General features: G+C 30.9%; 1 protein-coding gene across 2 annotated transcripts in view; it reads left to right on the top strand.

Moving 5' to 3' along the window:
• LOC126745810 (adenylyl cyclase 78C-like) overlaps nucleotides 1-26,696 on the top strand; it is a 99,983-nt gene that overhangs the window by 677 nt on the left and 72,610 nt on the right. Inside the window, exons 1-2 of one of the 2 annotated variants that reach the window (XM_050453820.1) lie at nucleotides 1,423-1,476; nucleotides 11,029-11,191. In XM_050453820.1, the coding sequence (XP_050309777.1) occupies nucleotides 11,142-11,191 (50 nt within the window). In that variant the 5' untranslated portion in view covers nucleotides 1,423-1,476; nucleotides 11,029-11,141. Of the gene's footprint in view, nucleotides 1-1,422; nucleotides 1,477-11,028; nucleotides 11,192-26,696 lie in introns of those variants that run through there. The other variant, XM_050453819.1, reaches the window with a different exon arrangement.

Here is a 26,696-nt window from a genome sequence, read left to right as displayed (position 1 = left end):
GGTTAGTTGTGAGTTTATTTTGTATTATTGTAATAACAAGGCGCTTTAGTTATTTCTATGAAAGAAATGCCTGGGGTTACTAGACGGCTTGTAATTTTAACTAACCAAATATATTCTTAGTTGTATTAAACTTTTTAGAAAAAACTACTATATTACCTTATTTAAATTCCTCAGTTTATTTAAATTTATATACAGGGTGTCCCAAATTCGAGGCTCACCATTCTGTAAAAGCAAGTAATTCCAAAGATGTGTAAACTGAGGCTCAATGAAAAGCGGTTTAGAAATTTGAAATATTCCAAATTTGTTTTTTTTTCGGGATATTTTAAATTTCTGAACGGCACTTAAACGTCATAATTTACTCAATATTGACTGTGTCTATTAAAGGGTTCCAAGATAGCAATTTTGTTTTAATGAACTCGTTTTATTTCTCCAAAATAAGTTTTGGTACAGGATAGAGCTAAAGAAGCAGGCTATAAGCTCTGGGATTTTGCTTGCAAGAAACCAGAGTGTAATGGAAGGTATGAAGAAAGAATAATTAGAGATCGAGAGAAGGCTTATTAGAGAACATGACACGGATATAAACAAATTCATTGATTATTATAAAATTTTAAATAAAAAAAGTGGAGTACTGAGGCGCTCACTTGTATGAAAATTATTTTTTTCCAACTTATACTGCAAATAAAATCTGTGCGTTTAATTTGACAGTGGAATTACAGTTCAAACTCATACCAAAAATAGACTTAAAATTGCATATATAGGGTGTTACAGTTTTTAAGATACAGAGTAATACATTTTTTCGAACATCCTATATACGCCTAAAAAACTACGAGTATATGGTTTAAAAAACTATTTACCATCTAATATTATTTATGTAATTCACTAGTTCTCTCTTTGCTCGATTACTGAGATGTTTTGTATACCGATTCCTTGACTGAAACTGAAACTGCTCACTCTATACAAAAACCGCAAAACTGCTGTTTGCATTCAAAATACCATTTAGGCATCATATTACTCCCTATTTAAATAGCAATTTTATTTTGAATATGAAAAATCGTATGAAGAAAATGCCACATATGTACAGGGTGTCCCATTTTGGGTACTTTTGCGGGATATCTCCGTTTATACTCCGATTCCACTTTTGCATCCTTTCACTCTTAAAATGGAAATTGCGCTCCTTGTTAATCCCTGGGGGCTGCATTTAATCGCTCATTTTTCTGTACCGCTCGCCCGTTTTCCTGTGATCTATTACGTGTTGATAATGTGTATAGATAGTAATAACGGGATCATCGATCGATCGATCGCTATCTCCTCTTCGATTACGCCGCAGAAGACAAATACAACGTGTCCGAAGTGTTTCTCGTTGTATTTGCGGTTGTTCGACAACGCAAACATTGATCGTAATGTTTCCAAGTTCAAATTAAACAATCTGAGGTGGTCAGCAAGATTAACGACTGATAAATTCAATGTCCGTTTCAGGTAATTTATGAGAAAAATGTTAAAACAGTTTTTTTGTCCTATAGCAATAGCATGCAATAGAAATTCAGTCAGGCAAACTGCGTAAAATTAAAAAACAAGACTTGAAAGTGCACTTAAGATCTGAGTTGACTCGATTTATATGTGTAAGATAAGAATACACTAAGCGCAACTGTTGACAAACTGTGGCATGATGTCTCATGATGGTCGCTCTAGAGGCGGTACATTAAAGGAAAAGTTGATCAACAGTTTTGACGTGTAGTTTAATTTCGGCATTTGTAAATGGTATGGCGGTAAAGTAACGTCGGAAGATCAAGTTCTACATTAAATTGAACATACAAGGGCCCATTTAAATATATGGACTCCCTTGTCACTTCTGGTTAAACAGGATGTTACAGAAAACCACTGAATATGTCAAAAGATGCTCTTAGAACTATTCTATCGATATACCAAATTTCATTTGTTTATCTCGAAAAATAAAAAAGTTATTAAGTGTTCCCTTTTTCGTGTGTCACCTGGGCTCTTTTGTTTGCCACCGCTTGATCAACTGTTGCTCAACACTGTTTGCTCAGTCTATTCCCACCTTTATATATTAACTAACTTCTTGTAAATGACTCATTTATTCCACCATTTTGGAGTCCCTATGATAATTCTGTCGAATCACCACAATTATGTACTGATTACTCTATTGACTAATTATGATACTTATTTGCAGGAAAATTGAGACAAATATTTGAATTATTTATTTAATTCAATCCCCACATATGGGCCTTTTAATCATTGCAATCATTTCATTGATTCACCTAAATTCAATACTTACAAATCAAAATCATTCACGCAATTGACTCACTGGAATTACTACATATATATGATGGTTTTTTAAATTCAATTTCAGGTTTATTTAAGGTTTTCTTAATTATTTTATTAACTAGAAATTCTTGACAGGAATCATGCGAATTGATTCATTTATTCTACCATGAGGAGTCGCTATGATGATCATTACAATTACGTACTGATTACTCTAGCAAGTAGTTACGATAAATTTATTCCCATTTGCAGGAAAATTGAGACAAATACTTGATTTACGTAATCAATTTAATTGCCTATATAAGGGCCCTTTTAAATCATGACAATCATTTTATTGATTCACCTAAATTCAATACTTACAAATCAAAATCACTCAAATTAATGCCTCACTGGAATTACTATATATGATGGTTTTTTTAAATTTAATTTCAGGTTTATTTAAGAATTTCCTAATTGATGATCACCACTATTACGTATTGATGAATCTATCGAATGATTGTGGTAAATATTTACTCATTTGCGGGATAGTTGAGTTTCTTTAACTTATTTCAAATAGTTGAAGTGGTTTTTTTTAATTTCAGGCAGTTGAATAGTTTTTTGATTTATTCCAAACAGTTGATTAAATTTTTTACTTATTCCAGGCAGTCGAATACGTTTTTGACTTATTCCAGGCAATTGAATAAATTTTTGAATTCTTCCAGGCAGTTGAATACGTTATTGACTTCTTTCAGGCAGTTAAATACATATTTGACTTCTTCCAGGCAGTCGAATACGTTTTTGACTTATTCCAGGCAATTGAATAAATTTTTGAATTCTTCCAGGCAGTTGAATACGTTATTGACTTCTTTCAGGCAGTTAAATACATATTTGACTTCTTCCAGGCAGTCGAATACGTTTTTGACTTATTCCAGGCAATTGAATAAATTTTTTAATTCTTCCAGGTAGTTGAATACGTTATTGACTTCTTCCAGGCAGTTAAATACATATTTGACTTCTTCCAGGCAGTCAAATACGTTTTTGACTTATTCCAAGCAATTGAATAAAATTTTGAATTCTTCCAGGTAGTTGAATACGTTATTAAATTCTTTCAGACAGTTAAATACATTTTTGACTACTTCCAGGCACTTGAATACATTTTTGACTTATTCCAGGCAGTTGAACATGCTTTCCATTGGTGTCATTTTTTTAAAAACTAATTTTTCATTAAAAAAATCATTATTTAAGGAGTCAGCCACCATAGCCATTGATTCTCAATTGAACCTCCACGGTTTTTTTTCAGTATATGAAGTTTAAACAGTATTTGTTCTTTTCTAGATACTTGCAGTCCTCGTAGTCATTCTTTCATTTAACTGCTGAACAAGAACCACATTATTACAGGATCGCGTGAAAATTTGCCTAACTATTAGTTTTTACCCTCAGGAGGTTATAGGTGTACTTTTATTTGCAACACTTGCTATCAATTTGAATCAATGTACAAATTTAATACTAGACATAATTTTTTAAATGACCGTGAAATTCCAGAAACTCACAGACCTTTCACGTTTGTTAAGATCATAATTAAATAAGAAAAGTGCAATTTCAAGATGATCCTGGACGTTAGTGAAGAGTGAAATGCGATCGAAAGTGGAAAAATGCACTTTTGATCCACTTTTTGGCACTTAAACCCCTCTGAGCTTCAAGAATCTTTGACGATCGCTATGAAATTATCTCTCACGTCTGCAAAGATCATAATTAAGTTAGAAAAGTACAATTTTAAGGTCATCCTGGACGTTAGTGAAGAGTGAAATGCGATCGAAAGTGGAAAAATGCACTTTTGACCCACTTTTTGGCACTTAAACCCCTCTGACCCTTGAGAATCTTTGACGATAGCTATAAAATCACCTTTCACGTTTGTTAAGATCATAATTAAATAAGAAAAGTGCAATTTCAAGATGATCCTGGACGTTAGTGAAGAGTGAAATGCGATCGAAAGTGAAAAAATGCACTTGTGACTCATTTTTTGGCACTTAAACCCCTCTGAGCCTCAAGAATCTTTGACGATCGCTATGAAATTATTTCTTACGTTTGTAAAGATCATAATTAAGTTAGAAAAGTACAATTTCAAGGTGATCCTGGATGTTACTAAAGAGTGAAACGCGATCGAAAGTGGAAAAATGCACTTTTGATCCACTTTTTGACGCGAGAAATGGAAAATTGGTCCAATTGCCTGAAAGAAAATTTAAAATTGCCTGAAAAGTACGATACAACAAAATCGGCCCTAAATATGCTCAAAAAAATACCCATGACTCCTACTGTCTTAGTGGAACAGGTTCAAATGCCTGGACGAAATTAAACATTTACTCCAAAAGCCTGGAATAGAAAATAAATGACCTTTAACAACTACAAATGACCACAAAACGTCCCTTATTAATACTTTTGTAGATAGCGTTGTCACCTTCACATTATCAAAAAATCCAGTGGAAACTGTCGATTTCCATTTTATTCACCCTGGATATTTTTTGTATTTTGTGACCTGGACAAGTGAATAAATCTTTCACCTTTTATAAAAGATAAAGCTTCTCACCATCTTCTACTACATTTAGACCACTGTTTTACGCATTAATATTACACATTATAATGGACCTGTCCTATAAGTAACCAAAGAGAAAGATGATACAATCAATGCTTCGTTGGAGTGGCAGATCGGAGACAATAATTTTTAAAATGCAATAGAAATTCATTCAAGTAAAACTTTAAGTTACAGAAAAAGACTTGCAAGTGAAGAAAACTACCCGAAAAGGAGAATACAACACAATTGGTCCTAAAATGCTTAAAAAATACCCATAATAATATTATTAATATCCTTTATTTAGCACCTAGCCAGTACATATAACAAACATTTCATTATACATTTCTGTAACATAATAAATTCCTTAAAATTAAATTATAATTATTTCTTTAAAAAATAAAAACTTTTCTATTAAACATATTCAGTGATGTTGCTTTTTTAAAGCAGTGGTTTTAACATGTTAAATATTGTAGTTCTGCTTTGACCGAATATTGTATTGATAGAAATTTTCTCTTTTATCCAAAAACCTTGCTAAAGAGTTAGGTAAAAGACCACGTTCGATTTTAAAAATTAATATTAAATTTGCCTGTTCAATATTTTTTTCTACCAATAACCAATTTAATGTAGAAAGCATAGATTCAATTGGTGTGTATATTTACCATAGTTCAAAATAATCCTCTTAGGTTAATTTTGCTGTAATTGAAGCCTATTTATGTGTTCTTGTGTACAAGATACGAGTAAAGCTGAACAATAATTAAAATTAGGCAATATAATAGACAACCATTATGTTCACACTACTTACATGTTTATACTTAGGTCAATGGGAACATCTACTAACAGTATTGGCAAAGTATTTTGTAAAAAGTTAAGATATGATTCATCCATATAAATAGTCCCATAAGTTTACATCTCAAGTGAGGGTTTTTCCGGGACCAAAAATACATATTAGCTGGGGATTTTGGTTCCACATTTCTCTAATACAATAATTGTCTGATAGAGATACATGATTTGATCTTTTAGAAAATTTGTATTGCCGAAGGATGACTAGATTAAGCAAAATTTCTCTCGTGCTAAAAAAATCGACTATTAACTGCCTAGAAAAATATTACAATCACTTAAAATGTCTGGATATATTTTTTTTTAATTTCTTTTAGGCAGTTGAAGGGCGCTTACCCACCATCGGTTGTTACTGCCTTTTCTTGATAATAATTCCATACATTTGTATTTTCATTCCTGTAGGAATATTCACGGAAACCTTTGGCGGATATCAATATTTAATAATGATTAATAAATATATTCTTGTACTTTCAAAAATTTTAATTTGACAAAAGTGAGTGGAACTTTGGCGCCCAACATGTGAGTATCTCGGATGGATCAGATTCCACACAATCAATCCCAATCAATATGGAAAACGAATATTTAATTGTCAGTATTAAAACTATAGGCGACAAGTACTCTTACCATCCTTATTTTCCTTAAAGTAATTGTTTACATAGTTATGCCTGCTATAGATTTGAACACATTTTTGGACTTAATTTTTCAGGCCAAATCCTAGAATAATAAATATGTGATAAGTATATACCTTTCCTGGCAAAAAAAGTGTGGCGCCCAACATGTGGAAAAAATGTCAGTATCTTGATTTATAATGTATGAATTTTAGTTTTTTTTTAAAGTGTTAAAAGAGCCACTGAAGTATCCTAAAAATTAATAATTACAAAATTTTAGCCCCTAGAAAATAAGATATTAAGTCGCCAATAAGAGACAAATTATTTTATTTCTTCCAGGCACTCCTGGGGTAAAAATGTGAATATCTTGATTTTTAGTGTAAGGATTTTAATGATTTTTTCAGGAAATACTTGAAAAGCCATCATAGTATCACAAATATCAATAATTACATAATTTTAAACACAACAACTCACGATATTCACTTGTCAGTAAGAGACAAATTATTTTATTCCTTCCAGGCACTCTTCTGACAAAAATGTCACTATTTTGATTTCTAATGTATAGATTTGAGTATTTTTTTTTAAATGCTAAAAGAATCATTAAACTATCCTAAAAATCAATAATTACAACATTTTAGCCCCTAAAAAATAAGATATTAAGTCGCCAATAAGAGACAAATTATTTTATTTCTTCCAGGCACTCTTGGGCTAAAAATGTCAATATCTTGATTTTTAGTCTAAGGATTTTATTTATTTTTTCGGGAAATAGAATATCAGTATATTAAATTACAATTAAATACTAACTTTTTAGACCATAGTAATAAACAAGTTGAAATACGAGACAAAAATGAAATTTTTTACAAACATGCAATGAAAAGTTCAATTTAAATAGTTAATTTAATCTCCATTTATATTTACAGTACAGGCTAATTCACGAAATTTATTATAGTTTGTCTTTGACCCTAACACAGTACATTTTGTTTTCATTTTAATTAATTTTTGTACAACCAATCATACAAAATATGCATCTCAGTATAATGTTTTTGAAATCCCTTCCTATCACGCAAATCACAGTGTTGTCCGTAAACAAATTAATGAATGAATTACGCAAAACTGTGTTTATATCATTTACGTAAATTATAAATAATAAGAGCCCAAGAACACTGTTCTGTGGCACACCTAGTTTGCTTAGAATTGTATTTGAAAATCTATCACTTACGTTAGTCTAGTACATCTGTTACTTAAATAATCCTTAACCCAATTTAATACAGTACTTAACTCCATATCTTCATCTCCATGACTCCTACTGTCTTAGTGGAATCGGTTCAAATGCCTGGAAGAAATCACACATTTACTCCAAAAGCCTGGAATAGAAAATAAATTACCTTATACGTCTGCAAATGATCTCAAAACGACCCCTATTAACACTTTTGCAGATGGCGTTGTCACCTTCACATTATTAACAAATCCGTGTGTTTCAAGTCAATTTGTTCACCCTGGATAGTTTTGTGACCTGGACTTTTCTCACAGTGAATAAGCCGTTAGCTTTTTATCAAAAATTCAATATCTGCCTATAATTGACCAAAGAGAAAAACGATACAGTTATTGATTTGTTAGGGTGACAAGTGACAATTCATTCAAGCAAATCGTTACAAAGAGAGACTTGCACAGAAGATCCGAGCAGACCAAACGTGTATAAGGCAAATACAAATAATATATACAAAAATCATGAACGTTCTCTATGCGTGATGTTGAATGATTCTTATAATTATCGTTATCTTTGAGGCTCATTTTCAGCATCAGTTTTCATTAAATGTATGGCTTGGATTATTTGACGATAATTTAGTTGACTCATATTTCCTTCCACAATGCCTACAGCTGAGGCAACACTTATGGTTCATGCGTGATGGTGCACCAGCCCATTTTAGTATCAATGTACGTAATCACTTAGATACAGTATTTCCACATTGGAACAGTACTTGTACAGAACATTGGCCTGCTCCATTGCCAGATTTAAATGCTCTAGATTTTTGCATTTGGGGTTTTCTTTAGTCTTTGTTCTGGTTTAGTGTTGTTGTATTAGATAGTTCTTAATAATATATTAAAGAAATGACGCGTCAAGATTATTTTTTTCCATAAAAACGGTGCCACAGATTGTCTCTGTTTTCTCACTCCAACAAAGCATTGATTGTATCATCTTTCTCTTTGGTTACTTATAGGACAGATCCATTATAATGTGTAATATTAATGCGTAAGACAGTGGTGTAAGTGTAGTAGAAGATGGTGAGAAGCTTTATCTTTTATAAAAGGTTAAAGATTTATTCACTTGTCCAGGTCACAAAATACAAAAAATATCCAGGGTGAATAAAATGGAAATCGACAGTTTCCACTGGATAATGTGAAGGTGACAACGCTATCTACAAAAGTATTAATAGGGGCGTTTCGTGGTCATTTGTAGTCGTTAAAGGTCATTTATTTTCTATTCCAGGCTTTTGGAGTAAATGTTTAATTTCGTCCAGGCATTTGAACCTGTTCCACTAAGACAGTAGGAGTCATGGGTATTTTTTTGATCATATTTAGGGCCGATTTTGTTGTATCGTACTTTTCAGGTAATTTTAAATTTTCTTCCAGGCAATTGGACCAATTTTCCATACATTTGAAATTGTTCCTCTGAAGCAAATTGAAATAACGGTTCGTTTCTTCCAGGCATTATTTTATATGTTTCAAACTTTTAAAGTTACTGAGTTGAGGGTGAATAAAATGTTTAAATATATGAAGGTGAATATTAACACCATTTACAAAAGTATTAATAAGGGACGTTTTGAGGTCATTTATTTTCTATTCCAGGTTTTTGGAGTAAATGTTTAATTTCCTCCAGGCATAAAAACGGTGCATGTCATTTGCATGTCAAAAAATGCGCGATCACCATCTCTTAAAACCCTCCAAATTTCATTTGCATAATAAATACATCGTCAATTTTTAAGACAAACTTTTTAAACGTACGGGAATTTCCACTTTTCGAATAAAGTGAGGTTACGATATAATATAAAAAACTAGTTCCACTCTGATAGCCATAACTCAGCTGCATCGCTGACTTCGGCAATGCGGTTTGCGGCTAGTTATAGTGAAAGGATGAAGCTAGACACCAGTATACTCGGCTTCGTCCAACTAGTTAAGAAACAAAAAATATGGCTATTAGAAGTTGACCTATTTTTGTAACTTTGAGGTCAAAAAAAAATATAAGATAATTTTTTTGGAAAAAATGAATAGCATTTTCGTAATGTACGGGTCAAAATCTATAAGAAAAAAAAATTTCAAGAAGATTTAAAAACAAAAATTTTTTTCCCTGAAAAAAATGCGTCTAAGTCGTCAAAATTTTCAAAGTTTGAAGAAAAAAAAAATTCTCAAATCTTTTTGAAAATTTGTTTTCTTATAGATTTCGACCCGTACATTACGAAAATGCTATTCATTTTTTCCGAAAAAATTATCTTATATTGTTTTTATGACCTCAAAGTCAAAATTTATTTTTTTAATGGTGAAAACTAGTCCCACTCTGATAGCCATAACTCAGCTGCATCGCTGACTTCAGCAATGCGGTTTATGGCCAATTATAGTAAAAGGATGAAGCTATATTCCAGTATACTCGGCTTCATTCAACTAGTTAAGAAACGAAAAATATGGCTATCAGAAGTTTGATACAGAATCACCCCTAGAAGTTTATCGCACTTATGTACCAACACCCTGTATAAGTACGCGACTAATATTTGAATAACGAACGTTCCCCATGAATGATTTTACCGATGACGAATAACACATAAGAGACGCTATTATGACGTTATCCTAATATTAAGGCATCTACTCTCTCATCTTACTATAAATTCCATAGTAACTGGATAAAATAATAGCGAGAGACTCGGTGTGGAAAGGATACAGTTTATCTACGTGGCAGTTCAAAACAGAACCTCTATTATTCTCTCATTTTATCTTTATTGGAGCTTTTCTTCAATTTTTCTTTTGCCGTGTATGTATCCCTAATTCAATATCCCGGGGAGAGGTTTGGGGGTTTTTATACGGGAGTCAGACAAATGACTGACATAACATTCTTCGCAGTTCGTTGCGACCTTTTATTAGGTCGAAGTGGGTTATTGACAATATGTTATAAAACGTTTCATCATTTATCTGATCATTTCTTTCTTATTAATTCTTTGCTTGATCTGGAAGTGAAAGAATTATATTCACATAAATTATTACAACCGTGAATCATAGAGCCTAAAAACACTCTTCAATTGGAGAATAAAATATCGAATTAAACATACGAAATAATTCAGTGATTTGAAAACTATTAGTTCTAAGCTATGATTTAAATCGGAATATTTATTTAGCTTTACAGAAATAACATCTGAAAGTGTTTTTCAGCACCAAATGAAAAAAATTCTATTTAAGTTCAAAATCTGACAACACAGTAACACTTCCCTAAGTATCTACCTCCATCTCTATAATTTTCCTTCTATACACACGTCTTTAATCAAAGTATTACTAAAGTAGTTGTTTTTTCTTATGTATAAAGGCTGGAAAGTTCCTTGGGCTTTTTTAGTGCACTATTAACCTAGAATTTCCCAGGGGGGGAACTTTTACTGCATCCGAAAACTTTAATAAGACTAAAACAATAAAACTAAACAATAAAACTTAACATTACTTAAATTGTGTTGAGAAATACGATAATATATAGCTCTAACGTACTAGTTCTCTTATCAGGTTTCTCCGATATGCCAAGAAGCATTGCCGACTTAAAAGCATCGCGAAATACCGATTTCGTGTCACACATGTTCGACTCTAGTTTCACTCGAACTTAGGGTGGCGGAGGGTCGATGGATGAAAAAGAGCCCCCGGGAAGCCCTAATGGAGGCGAAACTGTTGGGTAAGTAACAAAGTGACTTTTTTTTATTCTAGGGTTAAATTAGTAGTTAATGATTAAACGTTTTATAGTAATTGATTCTTTTTAACTTGAAATTTAATAAAACACATTTTAATTACGTTATGTGCGTAATAAAAGTGTCCAGGCTGTCAAAACATTAATGATTCGAAACCTTTTCAATAAGTAAATTGAGTTTCGAAGGTTTTACGGAACATTCAATTTAAATCATAAGGAAAATATTTAATTATCGAACTATTATGTTATTAATTAAAAGAAAAAACCTTTTTTGCAACACACATTATAATGTTTTCGGTTACACAGCGTTAATAACGTGAACGGAATTTTGCTATGAATAATGTTTACTTAATACAAAGTATGTATAATTATACAGGGTGTTCGAAAAATAGACAGTATAGAGATATTTCAATGGGGAAATGTACAGTTTTCAAGATACTTTCTGTCCCCACCCAACAACCCTCCGCAACATTGAAGATGTCACAAACACGAAACTGAAAACAAATAGTAAAGTTGAAAAAAGGGCGGTGGTCCACATTTTTTGCCAAGATGTCCCCCGGGATGCCACTGGACCGTCTAATTAGGGCTAAATTAGCCTCTTAATATAACAAGTAATACTGCCAAATTTTAAAAGAATCGAGTAAATATTTTTCACCCTGTATCTTGAAAACTGTGCATTTCCGGACCTGTATAGAAATATTTGGCAAGAGATACTACGGGAAAGAAAATATTGATGTTGTGGAATTTAACGTCCAAAAGCACCTATTTAGGCTGTTTTTCACCTAAAATTACATTCTACTTTCACTGCCCTAGAAGATATAAAAACTAACAATTTCTTGAATATATTTATTAACACAAAAATCGATATATACGACATTAAAGTCAAATTAAGTTGGTTAAATCGCTCCCGGTGATCCCTACACACTAATTAAGCCCCCATATTAAGATGCCAATTTCTTGAACATCATATTAATAACTAGCTAATAAAGTTAACGTAGCTTACCTCTCTAATGTACTCACCCTAAAGGTTATCGGAGTTATAAAAATAAATTTAGTTATTTTTAATATAAAGAGAATATTAAAAGTAAAGGGTGAACTAGTTTGTTATATATCTAACTTATAGATTTTTGTTAACATCTAATTAATCGATTAAATAAATTTCGAGTTAATAATATAATCCTGACAGCCACGATTAATATATCTGGAAAGCTATTGATTGTGTTTTTGATACCACTATTATATTTATTCTAATTACGTCGTTCACGATATACATACGTAATTAATGTTTAGGTTAACGCGTAAATAAAATAATTATTTGGGTTTTATTATATTGCTTTAACAGTTTTAATATTTCATTTTTGAGGCCAAAAATGTGCACTAAAAGTGCGAGATCTCAGCTACTAAAAGAGCGACCTTGCGGATGATATTGTTGGATTCAGAAGGACGAAACTAAGATAAAACCGTTGGAATTTTCCCGATATGACCTATAGAAGCCGAGATATCGACCTTCAAAGTTTGGAATTTTTCATTTTTCGGGTATACCCCCCCGTATCGAATTTTTTCACCAAAAATTGATTTTTTTCGAAATCAAACTAAGTATACCAGCGTCTTATTTGGGTCACCTAGATTACGAAAACATCGGGTTATAACAGGATCCGAGCAGAACTAAGGGAATGAGAGCACTTTGAAAATCCTGAAAAAGTCGTTTTCGACGTCCGTTTTTGAGGCCAAAAATGGGCATCAAAAATGCCATATCTCGGCTATCGTAAGAGCTACGACCTTGCAGATGGTCTCGTTGGATTCAAAATGACGAAACTAAGACAAAACCGTTGGAATTTTCCCGATAGCTCCCATAGAAGCCGAGATATCGACCTTCAAAGTTTGGGTTTTTTCATATTTCGGGTATACCCCCCCGTATCGAATTTTTTCACCAAAAATTGATTTTTTTCGAAATCAAACTAAGTATACCAGCGTCTTATTTGGGTCATCTAGATTACGAAAACACCGGGTTATAACAGGATCCGAGCAGAACTAAGGGAATGAGAGCACTTTGAAAATCCTGAAAAAGTCGTTTTCGACGTCCGTTTTTGAGGCCAAAAATGGGTATCAAAAATGGCATATCTCGGCTATCGTAAGAGCTACGATCTTGCGGATGGTCTCGTTAGATTCAGAATGACGAAATTAAGACAAAACCGTTGGAATTTTCCCGATAGCTCTAATTGAAGCCGAGATATCGACCTTCAAAGTTTGGGTTTTTTCATTTTTCGGGTATACCCCCCCGTATCGAATTTTTTCACCAAAAATTGATTTTTTTCGAAATCAAACTAAGTATACCAGCGTCTTATTTGGGTCACCTAGATTACGAAAACACCGGGTTATAACAGGATCCGAGCAGAACTAAGGGAATGAGAGCACTTTGAAAATCCGGAAAAAGTCGTTTTCGACGTCCGTTTTTGAGGCCAAAAATGGGTATCAAAAATGGCATATCTCGGCTATCGTAAGAGCTACGATCTTGCGGATGGTCTCGTTAGATTCAGAATGACGAAATTAAGACAAAACCGTTGGAATTTTCCCGATAGCTCTAATTGAAGCCGAGATATCGACCTTCAAAGTTTGGGTTTTTTCATTTTTCGGGTATACCCCCCCGTATCGAATTTTTTCACCAAAAATTGATTTTTTTCGAAATCAAACTAAGTATACCAGCGTCTTATTTGGGTCACCTAGATTACGAAAACACCGGGTTATAACAGGATCCGAGCAGAACTAAGGGAATGAGAGCACTTTGAAAATCCGGAAAAAGTCGTTTTCGACGTCCGTTTTTGAGGCCAAAAATGGGCATCAAAAATGCCATATCTCGGCTATCGTAAGAGCTACGACCTTGCGGATGGTCTCGTTGGATTCAGAATGACGAAACTAAGACAAAACCGTTGGAATTTTCCCGATAGCTCCCATAGAAGCCGAGATATCGACCTTCAAAGTTTGGTTTTTTTCATTTTTCGGGTATACCCCCCCGTATCGAATTTTTTCACCAAAAATTGATTTTTTTCGAAATCAAACTAAGTATACCAGCGTCTTATTTGGGTCACCTAGATTACGAAAACACCGGGTTATAACAGGATCCGAGCAGAACTAAGGGAATGAGAGCACTTTGAAAATCCTGAAAAAGTCGTTTTCGACGTCCGTTTTTGAGGCCAAAAATGGGCATCAAAAATGCCATATCTCGGCTATCGTAAGAGCTACGACCTTGCGGATAGTCTCGTTGGATTCAGAATGACGAAATTAAGACAAAACCGTTGGAATTTTCCCGATAGCTCCCATAGAAGCCGAGATATAGACCTTCAAAGTTTGGGTTTTTTAATTTTTCGGGTATACCCCCCCGTATCGAATTTTTTCACCAAAAATTGATTTTTTTCGAAATCAAACTAAGTATACCAGCGTCTTATTTGGGTCACCTAGATTACGAAAACACCGGGTTATAACAGGATCCGAGCAGAACTAAGGGAATGAGAGCACTTTGAAAATCCTGAAAAAGTCGTTTTCGACGTCCGTTTTTGAGGCCAAAAATGGGCATCAAAAATGCCATATCTCGGCTATCGTAAGAGCTACGACCTTGCGGATGGTCTCGTTGGATTCAGAATGACGAAACTAAGACAAAACCGTTGGAATTTTCCCGATAGCTCCCATAGAAGCCGAGATATCGACCTTCAAAGTTTGGGTTTTTTCATTTTTCGGGTATACCCCCCCGTATCGAATTTTTTCACCAAAAATTGATTTTTTTCGAAATCAAACTAAGTATACCAGCGTCTTATTTGGGTCACCTAGATTACGAAAACACCGGGTTATAACAGGATCCGAGCAGAACTAAGGGAATGAGAGCACTTTGAAAATCCTGAAAAAGTCGTTTTCGACGTCCGTTTTTGAGGCCAAAAATGGACATCAAAAATGCCATATCTCGGCTATCGTAAGAGCTACGACCTTGCGGATGGTCTCGTTGGATTCAAAATGACGAAACTAAGACAAAATCGTCGGAATTTTCCCGATAGCTCCTATAGAAGCCGAGATATCGACCTTCAAAGTTTGGGTTTTTTCATTTTTCGGGTATACCCCCCCGTATCGAATTTTTTCACTAAAAACTGATTTTTTTTGAAATCAAACTAAGTATACCAGCGTCTTATTTGGGTCACCTAGATTACGAAAACACCGGGTTATAACAGGATCCGAGCAGAACTAAGGGAATGAGAGCACTTTGAAAATCCGGAAAAAGTCGTTTTCGACGTCCGTTTTTGAGGCCAAAAATGGGCATCAAAAATGCCATATCTCGGCTATCGTAAGAGCTACGACCTTGCGGATGGTCTCGTTGGATTCAGAATGACGAAACTAAGACAAAACCGTTGGAATTTTCCCGATAGCTCCCTTAGAAGCCGAGATATCGACCTTCAAAGTTAGGGTTTTTTCATTTTTCGGGTATACCCCCCCGTATCGAATTTTTTCACTAAAAATTGATTTTTTTTGAAATCAAACTAAGTATACCAGCGTCTTATTTGGGTCACCTAGATTACGAAAACACCGGGTTATAACAGGATCCGAGCAGAACTAAGGGAATGAGAGCACTTTGAAAATCCTGAAAAAGTCGTTTTCGACGTCCGTTTTTGAGGCCAAAAATGGGCATCAAAAATGCCATATCTCGGCTATCGTAAGAGCTACGACCTTGCGGATGGTCTCGTTGGATTCAGAATGACGAAACTAAGACAAAACCGTTGGAATTTTCCCGATAGCTCCCTTAGAAGCCGAGATATCGACCTTCAAAGTTAGGGTTTTTTCATTTTTCGGGTATACCCCCCCGTATCGAATTTTTTCACCAAAAATTGATTTTTTTCGAAATCAAACTAAGTATACCAGCGTCTTATTTGGGTCACCTAGATTACGAAAACACCGGGTTATAACAGGATCCGAGCAGAACTAAGGGAATGAGAGCACTTTGAAAATCCTGAAAAAGTCATTTTCGACGTCCGTTTTTGAGGCCAAAAATGGGCATCAAAAATGCCATATCTCGGCTATCGTAACGGAATGAGAGTACTTTCAAAATCTTGAAAAACTCTTTACTTTTTTTTACTTTTATCCCTAAAACACCAAAGTTTTACGACGGTTTTTCTTTTTTAAGAAATTGGCGTTCGGTAATTTGAAAAACAGCGGGTCGTTCGGAATAATAATAACCACCCAAAGGGGAAAAACATCATCATTAATAATAGCAAGATCTGTCTATACGGTCTAGACTGTTTACAAAGAGATAATTTAATGCCCGTCCGTTCGGTCACACCCTTTAGCCCCCATTTTTTTTTTTCTATTTAATTTGTAATTAGAGCATCATTTTTTCCATTAGATAATGAGTTTTATCGCCTTCGTGTATAATTGATAATACGGAAATTTTACCAAAATATTATATTTAACGGGATTTGTTTTTGTCCCGATAAAACAGTCGTTTTATCCGATAAGGCCATCTGTGGGTTGGTATACAACCATTTAAAAGATTAGAGACAAATCAGACCGGGAATGTTCTCGTTATTACATACAACTGTTCTGATATGACATTAAGGTGTTTGCGTGCAAACGTAATAATTTTAATACATCAGGTTAAAAGCTTTTATTCTGATTATATTAGGCACCAAGTGGGTTTTATGAGAATTGAGTTTTTTCTGTTATATGAATTCTTGTATAGGTTTTAATAAAGGAATAATTTAATTTCGTAATTGGTGCAAGAGTAATCGGAAGATGAGTTTTAAAATACAGAGGTTTGAGGTATTTCTATCTCCTAATAAAAAAAGATAAGCTGGATGTCTATATTTAGTTTAAAACACAATGTGTAGTTATAACCGTGGGTATAAAGTTGTATATTTAAATATTGAACAAATGTAAAAAGAAATGCATGCATAAATTCCCAGGGCCTTCGAGTAAATGAAGTTTAGACACTTTCCTGTCAAAAGTGGCTTTGGAAAAAAAATTATATTTCGCAACTGACTTAAGGTATTTTGGATCTGTTTGCTTTAGAATATTGGAAAAACATGAAGCTATATTACAGATCAATTTGAATATTGTAGTTTAATAAACGAAAATTTTATAGGGCCTTAAATTGAACCAAATTTTGATACTTTTCTGTGAAAAGTGGCATTGGAAAAATATTCATATATCACCATTGACCGAAGATATTTTAGATCGATTTATTTTAGAAAATTAAAGAAACATTGAGCTACGTTACAGTTAAATTTGAACATTATGGTTTAATTAATAAGAATTTTATAAGGCCTTAAAGTGAACCAAATTTTGAAACTTTTTTGTGGAATGTGGCATTGGAAAAATTATCATATATCACCATTGACTAAAGATATTTTAGAAAATTAGAAAAACATTGAGCTACGTTACAGTTAAATTTGAATATTATGGTTCACTTAATAAAAATTTTATAAGGCCTTAAACTGAACCAAATTTTGATATTTTTCTGTGATAAGTGGCATTGGAAAAATATTCAAATATCACCATTGACTAAAGATATTTTAGATCGGTTTATTTTAGAAAATTAGGAAAACATTGAAGTATGTTACGGCTGAATTTGAACATTATTGTTTAATTAATAAGACTTTTATAAGGCCTCAAATTGAACCAAATTTTGATACTTTTCTGTGAAAAGTGGCATCGGAAAAATATTCATATATCACCATTGACCAAAGATATTTCAGATCGGTTTGTTTTAGAAAATTAGGAAAGCATTGAGCTACGTTACAGTTAAATTTGAACATTATGGTTTAATTAATAAGAATTTTATAAGGCCTTAAAGTGAACCAAATTTTAAAACTTTTTTGTGGAATGTGGCATTGGAAAAATTATCATATATCACCATTGACTAAAGATATGTTAGATCGGTTTATTTTAGAAAATTAGGAAAACATTGAGCTACGTTACAGTTAAATTTGAACATTATGGTTCACTTAATAAAAATTTTATAAGGCCTTAAAGTGAACCAAATTTTGATACTTTTCCGTGAAAAGTAGCATTGGAAAAATATTCATATATCACCATTGACCGAAGATATTTTAGATCGGTTTATTTTAGAAAATTAAGAAAACATTAAACTACGTTACAGTTAAATTTGAACATTATGGTTCAATTAATAAGAATTTTATAAGGCCTTAAACTGAACCAAATTTTGATATTTTTCTGTGATAAGTGGCATTGGAAAAATATTCATATATCACCATTGACCGAAGATATTTTAGATCGGTTTATTTTAAAAATTAGGAAGGCATTGAGCTACGTTACAGTTAAATTTGAACATTATGGTTCAATTAATAAGAATTTTATGAGGCCTTAAAATGAACCAAATTTTGATACTTTTCTGTGATAAGTGGCTTTGGAAAAAAATTCATATATCACCATTGACTAAAGATATTTCAGATTAGTTTGTTTTATAAAATTAAGAAAACCTTGAAGTATTTTACGGCTAAATTTGAACGTTATTGTTTAATTAATAAGAATTTTATAAGGCCTCAAAGTGAACCAAATTTTGATACTTTTCTGTGAAAAGTGGCTTTGGAAAAATATTTTTATATCACCATTGACCAAAGATATTTTAGATCGATTTATTTTAGAAAATTAGGAAAACATTGAGCTATATTACAGTTAAATTTGAACATTATGGTTCAATTAATAGGAATTTTATAAGGCCTTAAATTGAACCAAATTTTGAAACTTCTGTGAAAAGTAGCATTGGAAAAATATTCATATATCACCATTGACCAAAGATATTTTAGATCGGTTTGTTTTAGAAAATTAAGAGAACATTGAGCTACGTTACAGTTAAATTTGAACATTATGGTTTAATTAATAAGAATTTTATGAGGCCTTAAAATGAACCAAATTTTGATACTTTTCTGTGATAAGTGGCTTTGGAAAAAAATTCATATATCACCACTGACTAAAGATATTTTAGATCAGTTTATTTTAGAAAATTAAGAAAATATTGAGCTACGTTACAGTTAAATTTGAACATTATGGTTTAATTAATAAGAATTTTATAAGGCCTTAAATTGAACCAAATTTTGATACTTTTCTGTGAAAAGTGGCATTGGAAAAATATTCATATATCATCATTGACTAAAGATATTTTAGATCGGTTTATTTTAGAAAATTAAGAAAACATTAAAGTATGTTACAGTTAAATTTGAGCAATAGGGTTCAATTAATAAGAATTTTATAAGGCCTTAAAATGAACCAAATTTTGATACTTTTCTGTGATAAGTGGCATTGGAAAAAAATTCATATATCACCATTGACCAAAGATATTTTAGATCTGTTTATTTTAGAAAATTAAGAAAACATTGAAGTATATTACAGCTAAATTTGAGCATTATGGTTTAATTAATAAGAATATTATAAGGCCTTAAATTGAACCAAATTTTGATACTTTTCTGTGATAAGTGGCATTGGAAAAAAATTCATATATCACCATTGACCGAAGATATTTTAGATCGGTTTATTTTAGAAAATTAGGAAGGCATTGAGCTACGTTACAGTTAAATTTGAACATTATGGTTTAATTAATAAGAATTTTATAAGGCCTTAAATTGAACCAAATTTTGAAACTTTTCTGTGAAAAGTGGCATTGGAAATATATTCATATATCACCATTGACCAAAGATATTTTAGATCGGTTTATTTTAGAAAATTAAAAAAATATTGGAGTATGTTACGGTTAAATTTGAACATTATGGTTTAATTAATAAGAATTTTATGAGGCCTTAAAGTGAACCAAATTTTGATACTTTTCTGTGAAAAGTGGCATTGGAAAAATATTCATATATCACCATTGACCAAAGATATTTTAGACCGGTTTGTTTTAGAAAATTAAGAGAACATTGAGCTACGTTACAGTTAAATTTGAACATTATGGTTCAATTAATAAGAATTTTATAGGACCTTAAATTGAACCAAATTTTGATACTTTTCTGTGAAAAGTGGCATTGGAAAAATATTCATATATCACCACTGACTGAAGATATTTTAGATCTGTTAATTTAGAATATTAAGGTAACATTAGAATATTAAGGCTACATTACAGATGAATTTGAACATTATGGTTTAATTAATAAGAATTTTATAAGGCCTCAAAATGAACCAAATTTTGATACTTTTCTGTGAAAAGTGGCATTGGAAAAAAATTCATATATCACCACTGACTAAAGATATTTTAGATCGGTTTATTTTAGAAAATTAGGAAAACATTGAAGTATGTTACAGCTAAATTTGAATATTATGGTTTAATTAATAAGAATTTTATAAGGCCTTAAAATAAATCAAGAAAAAAAATTATATATTATTAAATATTAAAGTATAAAGCCTTTTCCATAACTCCATAATTCTTTTAAAATTTAATTTAATGGCAACCGACATATATTTGGAAAAATTGCAATGGATTATCAATTTTAATTTTTTTGTATTTTTTGGAAAACCGTTGATTTTTCGAGAAAAGTTATAGGAACTTTTCTTGTAGGAAAAATAATTTTCTCTCATTCATTACTCTACAATTTTTTTTATTTTATTCAACAGAAACCGAGATATTTTGAAAAATTGCAATAAATTGTCAATTTTCATTTTTTGAAATTTCTCAAAAACCGTTGATTTCCCAAGAAAAATTATAAGAACCTTTTTTATAGAAAAAAGTATTTTCTATCATTTATTACTCTATATTTTATTCAATGGTGACCGAGATATTTGGCAATATTGTAATAATTATTCTATGCTCTTATAGTTCTTTAAAAAACAATTGGGCTAAAAAGTGTTACTTGTTCCCGAAAGGACAATTCCAGATTGGCCAGTGGATGCTTTCTGATCTAATAAAAATCCTTAACCCAGTAAGCGCAATAAACCACTTACTTATCTGGGCTTCGTTGATTAAATCCCAGACAGTAACGTTTCGTCGAATGCAGGTCAAACGACGCATAAATCCTTATTATAGCGAAATAACTTCAAACTGCATCCCTCGGTGCAAGGATTTGTCACAATCGGCCAATTGTAACATACTTACTTAAAAAAAAAAACACTTTATTTAAACAGGCCATAAAAAACGCTTCCTGACGCAAAGACAACGGTCCTCCCTTAATTTCACTCAACTTAATGGGATTTCCGGGAGCACATAAATTTCTGTCGCTTTAAATTTAATATTAAAAAGAAAAACCGGAGTGCGTATTTAAAGTACAACATTTTTATTAAACCGGATTTCCGACGTAGAATTACGGTAAAAGGACATCTGGTATGTAGCTTTTTTGATTTTTTTTTTAACGAGAAAACCATAAACCGCTTCTAACCAGTTATTGCAAGAAAACAACGCAATCACAATCTTCCTGGGCCTAACCGGTATAGCAAAATGTCACCTGCTTATGTTTGGTTCAAATAAAAAGACAATTCTTAGGGTCACGATATTAATGAAAACTCGCTATTTTATAGTGAATTATATGCATAGATAATAAGGGATGTCTCCCTAGATCCTTTAGGATAATGATCTCCAGTAAATTATTACTCTGATCAATTTTCCCTTTAATATAAGAGGAAAGAAGTAAAATAATCAATTTAGCGAAGTAAAATTTGATTAACCGAACTGACGCTCTAGAAGTGAATTAAGCAAAAAAAAAGATAAAGGAAACGGCGCTAAAAAGTGGCTACTTTAATTACTCATATTGCAGCAGGAAAGCAGTGAAAATTACAGCGCTAATTTAAGAAATTAATTAGTTTTATGGAAATTTTGCGTCTTAACTTAATTATATTTTTATATTTCGTTAGCCTCTTAGTTTTCTTTACTGTTAAATTTAAATTAACGGTTAGGTTCTGAATAAAAAGGAGCACAGAGTTCTCTATTTAAGAGAGAGTGAAGTAAGGCACAGTTGGGTTTTTTTCAATGAAAAAATTGTCAATCAAAATTCTATAAAAGAAGTTAAAGATAACTTCGAGTGTCTGGAATAACATGGAAAATTACTTTAAAAGCCTGGAAGAAATAAAATATGATTTTCAATAATATTTAGGTTAAAAAAAAATTAAAAATGGCTTTGAGTGCCTGAAGTAACGTGAAAAATGACTTTAAATGACTTGCAGAAAGAAGACATGATTTTTAAGTTCCTTTAAATTGGAAATAAAAAGTAAAAAATGGCTTTCAGTTTTTTTGACTAACGTGGCAATTAACTTTAAGTGTCTGGAAGAAATAAAATACGATTTTCACATATCTTTCTTATGTAAAAGTTAAAAATGGCCTCAAGTGCCTAGAATAACATGAAAAATGACTTTTAACGCCTGGTATAACTAGAACACGATTCGTAAGTACTTTTAAAGAATCACTTTAAATTCGCAACAAAATTAGAAACGTCCTTAAGTCCCTGGACTAATGTGAAAAATGACTTTAAATGCCTGGAAAAAATAAAACATGTTTTAAGTGCTTTTAAAAAATGTCTTAAAATACGAAAAAAAAAGTTAAAAATTGCTTCAATTGCCGGGAATAAAGTGAAAAATGACTTTAAATGCCTGGAAGACATAAAACATGATTCTTAAGTGCTTTTAAAAAATCAATTTAAATTCGAAAAAAAAATAAAAACGGCTTCAAGTGCCTTGACTTACGTGGAAAATGGCTCCAAATGCATGGAAGAAATAAAACATGATTTTCAATTATCTTTGGGTTCAAAGAAAATTAAAAATGGCTTTGAGTGCCTGGATTAACGTGGAAAATAAGTTCAAGTACCGGGAAGAAGTAAAATATGATTTTCAACCGCCTTTAAATTTGAAAAAAAAAAAATAAAAATAGCTTCCAGTGCATGAATTAACAGGAAAAATTGGTTCAAATATCTGGAAGAAATAAAACATTATTTTCAAATGCCTTTAAATTCTAAAAAAGAAGTTTAAAATAACTTCGAGTGCCTGGATTAACATTGAAATTTGCTTTCAATGCCTGGAAGAAATAAAACATGGTTATCAATTGTCTTTAGGGTCAAAAAAAAATTAAAAATGGTTTCGAGTGCCTGGAATAACGTGGAAAATTGCTTGAAATGCCCGGAAGAAATAAAACATTGTTTTCAAGTGCCTTAAAATTCTAAAAAAGAAGTTAAAGATAACTTTGAGTGCCTGGAATAACATGGAAAATTACTTTAAATGCCTGGAAGAAATAAGATATGATTATCATTTGTCTTTAGATTCACAATTAAAATTAAAATGGCTTCAAGTGTCTAGATTAACGTGGAAAATGACTTCAAAACATGATTTTCAACTGTCTTTAGGTTCAAAGAAAATTAAAAATGGCTTCGAGTGCTTGGAATAACGTGGAAAATTGCTTGAAATGCCTGGAAGAAATAAAACATTGTTTTCAAGTGCCTTAAAATTCTAAAAAAGAAATTAAAAATAACTTCGAGTGCCTAGATCAACCTTAAAAATTGCTTCAAATTAAATAAAATAAAAAAATTATAGTGTGATGAATGGTAGAAAATAAGTTCCTATAATGTTTCTCAAAAAATCAACGGTTTCTGAAAAATTTCATAAAATGAAAATTGACAACCCTTTGCAATTTTTCAAAATATCTCGATTTCTATTGCATAAAATAAGGAAATTGTAGAGTGATAAGTGATAGAAAATAATTTTTCCTACAAGAAAGGCTCTTATAAGTTTTCTCGTAAAATCAATGGTTTTCGAGAAACTTCAAAAAATGGAAATTGACAATTTATTGCAATTTTTTAAAATATCTCGGTTTCTATTGAATGAAATAAAAAAATTATAGTGGGATAAATGGTAGAAAATAAGTTTCTCTACAAGAAAGGTTCCCATAATGTTTCTCAAAAAATCAACGGTTTCTGAAAAATTTCATAAAATGGAAATTGACAACCCTTTACAATTTTTCAAAATATCTCGATTTCTATTGAATAAAATAAGGAAATTGTAGAGTGATAAGTGATAGAAAATAATTTTTCCTACAAGAAAGGCTCTTATAAGTTTTCTCGTAAAATCAATGGTTTTCGAGAAATTTCAAAAAATGGAAATTGACAATTTATTGCAATTTTTAAAATATCTTGGTTTCTATTGAATAAAATAAAAAAATTGTAGAGTAATGAATGAGATAAAATTATTTTTTCTACAAGAAAGGTTCCTATAATTTTTCTCGAAAAATCAACGGTTTTCCAAAAAATACAAAAAAATTAAAATTAATAATCCATTCTAATTTTTCCAAATATATGTCGGTTGCCTTAATGGCTAATGCTTTAAGTAGGAAATATTACTTAATTAATATGATTTTTATTTTATATTTTCGTTGCAAATAAGCTAAAAAAATACAATTAAAAATTTCAAGAAATAAAAAATATTTTGTAATTTTCATTTATGTTGTTTTAATGGGAATATTCGTATCAAATTTAATAAAAATATGCACAAAAACCTGAAAAAATCAATATGTTCTGTATTATTAATTGGCAAATATTCTAAATAATTTGTCTAATTACATACGCAAGAAATAATTACTTTATCATAATGCGGCTAACATTAAAAATAACTCTTTTTCCAAGTGCAAATTAATTTATAAATTAATTTAAATTCTGCTGGCCGTCCGTGCAACTATAGACAGGCTCATTGAGATTCGGACAATCAATCATAATTAATTACCTCAAATAAAAATAAATCTTGTATTAGTTAATCGAATAATTGAATATTATGGTTTAATTAATGAGAATTTTATAAGGCCTTAAAGTAAATCAAGAAAAAAAATTATATATTATTAAATATTAAAGTATAAAGTTTTTTTCCATCACTCCATAATTTTTTTAAAATTTAATTTAATATTATTATATTTGTCAATTAATAATACAGAACATATTGATTTTTTCAGGTTTTTGTGCATATTTTTATTAAATTTGATACGAATATTCCCATTAAAACAACATAAATGAAAATTACAAAATATTTTTTATTTCTTGAAATTTTTAATTGTATTTTTTTAGCTTATTTGCAACGAAAATATAAAATAAAAATCATATTAATTAAGTAATATTTCCTACTTAAAGTATTTATCTTACTACTTGCTATTTTATTAAAAATAATTCATTAATTAAAAAGTGTCATCAATTACATACATATACTATTAAATTAAGAAAAAATTATTTTATTATGTAAAAAAAAATTAAAGAACTGGAATACAGTAACTATTTTAAGTAGATATTATAATATAGCAAAGCAATTTAAAAGAAAATGTTACAAATAAGAATAAAATATATATGAAGTTCGAAATTTAATCAATTTTAGAGCAATATGTATATTTTTGGAATTACATGATATTAAAGTTAATTTTTAGTAGGCACTACCTTACGTTTCATTGATCAAAACAGCCTAAACCCTTTAGATTATAATTTTTATTAATTGCTAGAATATAGAATTCTATCTTTTCTTCTAATTCTATCTAGTAAAGTTTATTTCCAAAAAACATGTAACTATCTGAATCTCCTTAAGATAGTTTAAAATGTTATGGAGGAGATTACCGATATATTCAAATAACTAACTTATATTCAAATAACTACTTCTGTTGGGTAATAAAATACACCACAAAATCATGTTTTTTTTTTCGATTACTATTTCAAATCTATATAACCTATTACATTAATTTTAACTTATTTGTTTTTATATAATGCGAATTATTAGTCATCATATTATATCCATTCACAGTATATTATGCTTATGCAATTATCGATAATTTGATAATTATTGCGATTGATATTTTATAGTTTTTATCATTTAAGATGTTACCTATAATAAATACTTTGGATATGGAAAATACCAGTGGAACTAATACTAGAAATAAAAGTGCAGCCATTATCATCATAGCCAGTTAGAAGTTACTTACTCGATTTTGTATTATTTCCTTGATTGTCACTCAATTGAGTCTTGGAACTGACCAGTTTAATTTGATGTATTGAAGAAGTTTATTATTAATTTATTAATAAAACAGGAAGCATCTTTCAAAGTATACTTCAAAGAAGTAATTAAAGAGAAATGTGAAAAACAAATATTTTCAGAGGTGATGCAAGTAGCATTATTTAAGATAATGAAATAAGCCTGAGTAATTCTTATAAAATATTGAATAATTCTTCTTGAAAAATTAACGGTATTCGAGAAATAAAAAAAAATAAATATTGACAATCCATTGCAATTTTTCAAATATCTCGGTTTTTTTTAATTAAAATAAAAAAATTATAGAGTAATAAATGATAGAAAATAATTTTTTCTATAAGAAAGGTTCTTATAATTTTTCTTGAAAAATTAACGGTTTTCGAGAAATTTCAAAAAATAGAAATTGATAATTCATTGCAATTTTTTCAAATATCTCGGTTTCTGTGAATTAAAATAAAAAAATTATAGAGTAATAAATGATAGAAAATACTTTTTTCCATAAGAAAGGTTCTTATAATTATTCTTGAAAAATTAACGGTTT

This window comes from Anthonomus grandis, chromosome 16, assembly GCF_022605725.1.
Source record: "Anthonomus grandis grandis chromosome 16, icAntGran1.3, whole genome shotgun sequence".
NCBI lineage: Eukaryota > Metazoa > Arthropoda > Insecta > Coleoptera > Curculionidae > Anthonomus > Anthonomus grandis.
Note: the sequence above shows the minus strand (reverse complement) of the source record. Positions and strands in the feature narration are given on the sequence as shown.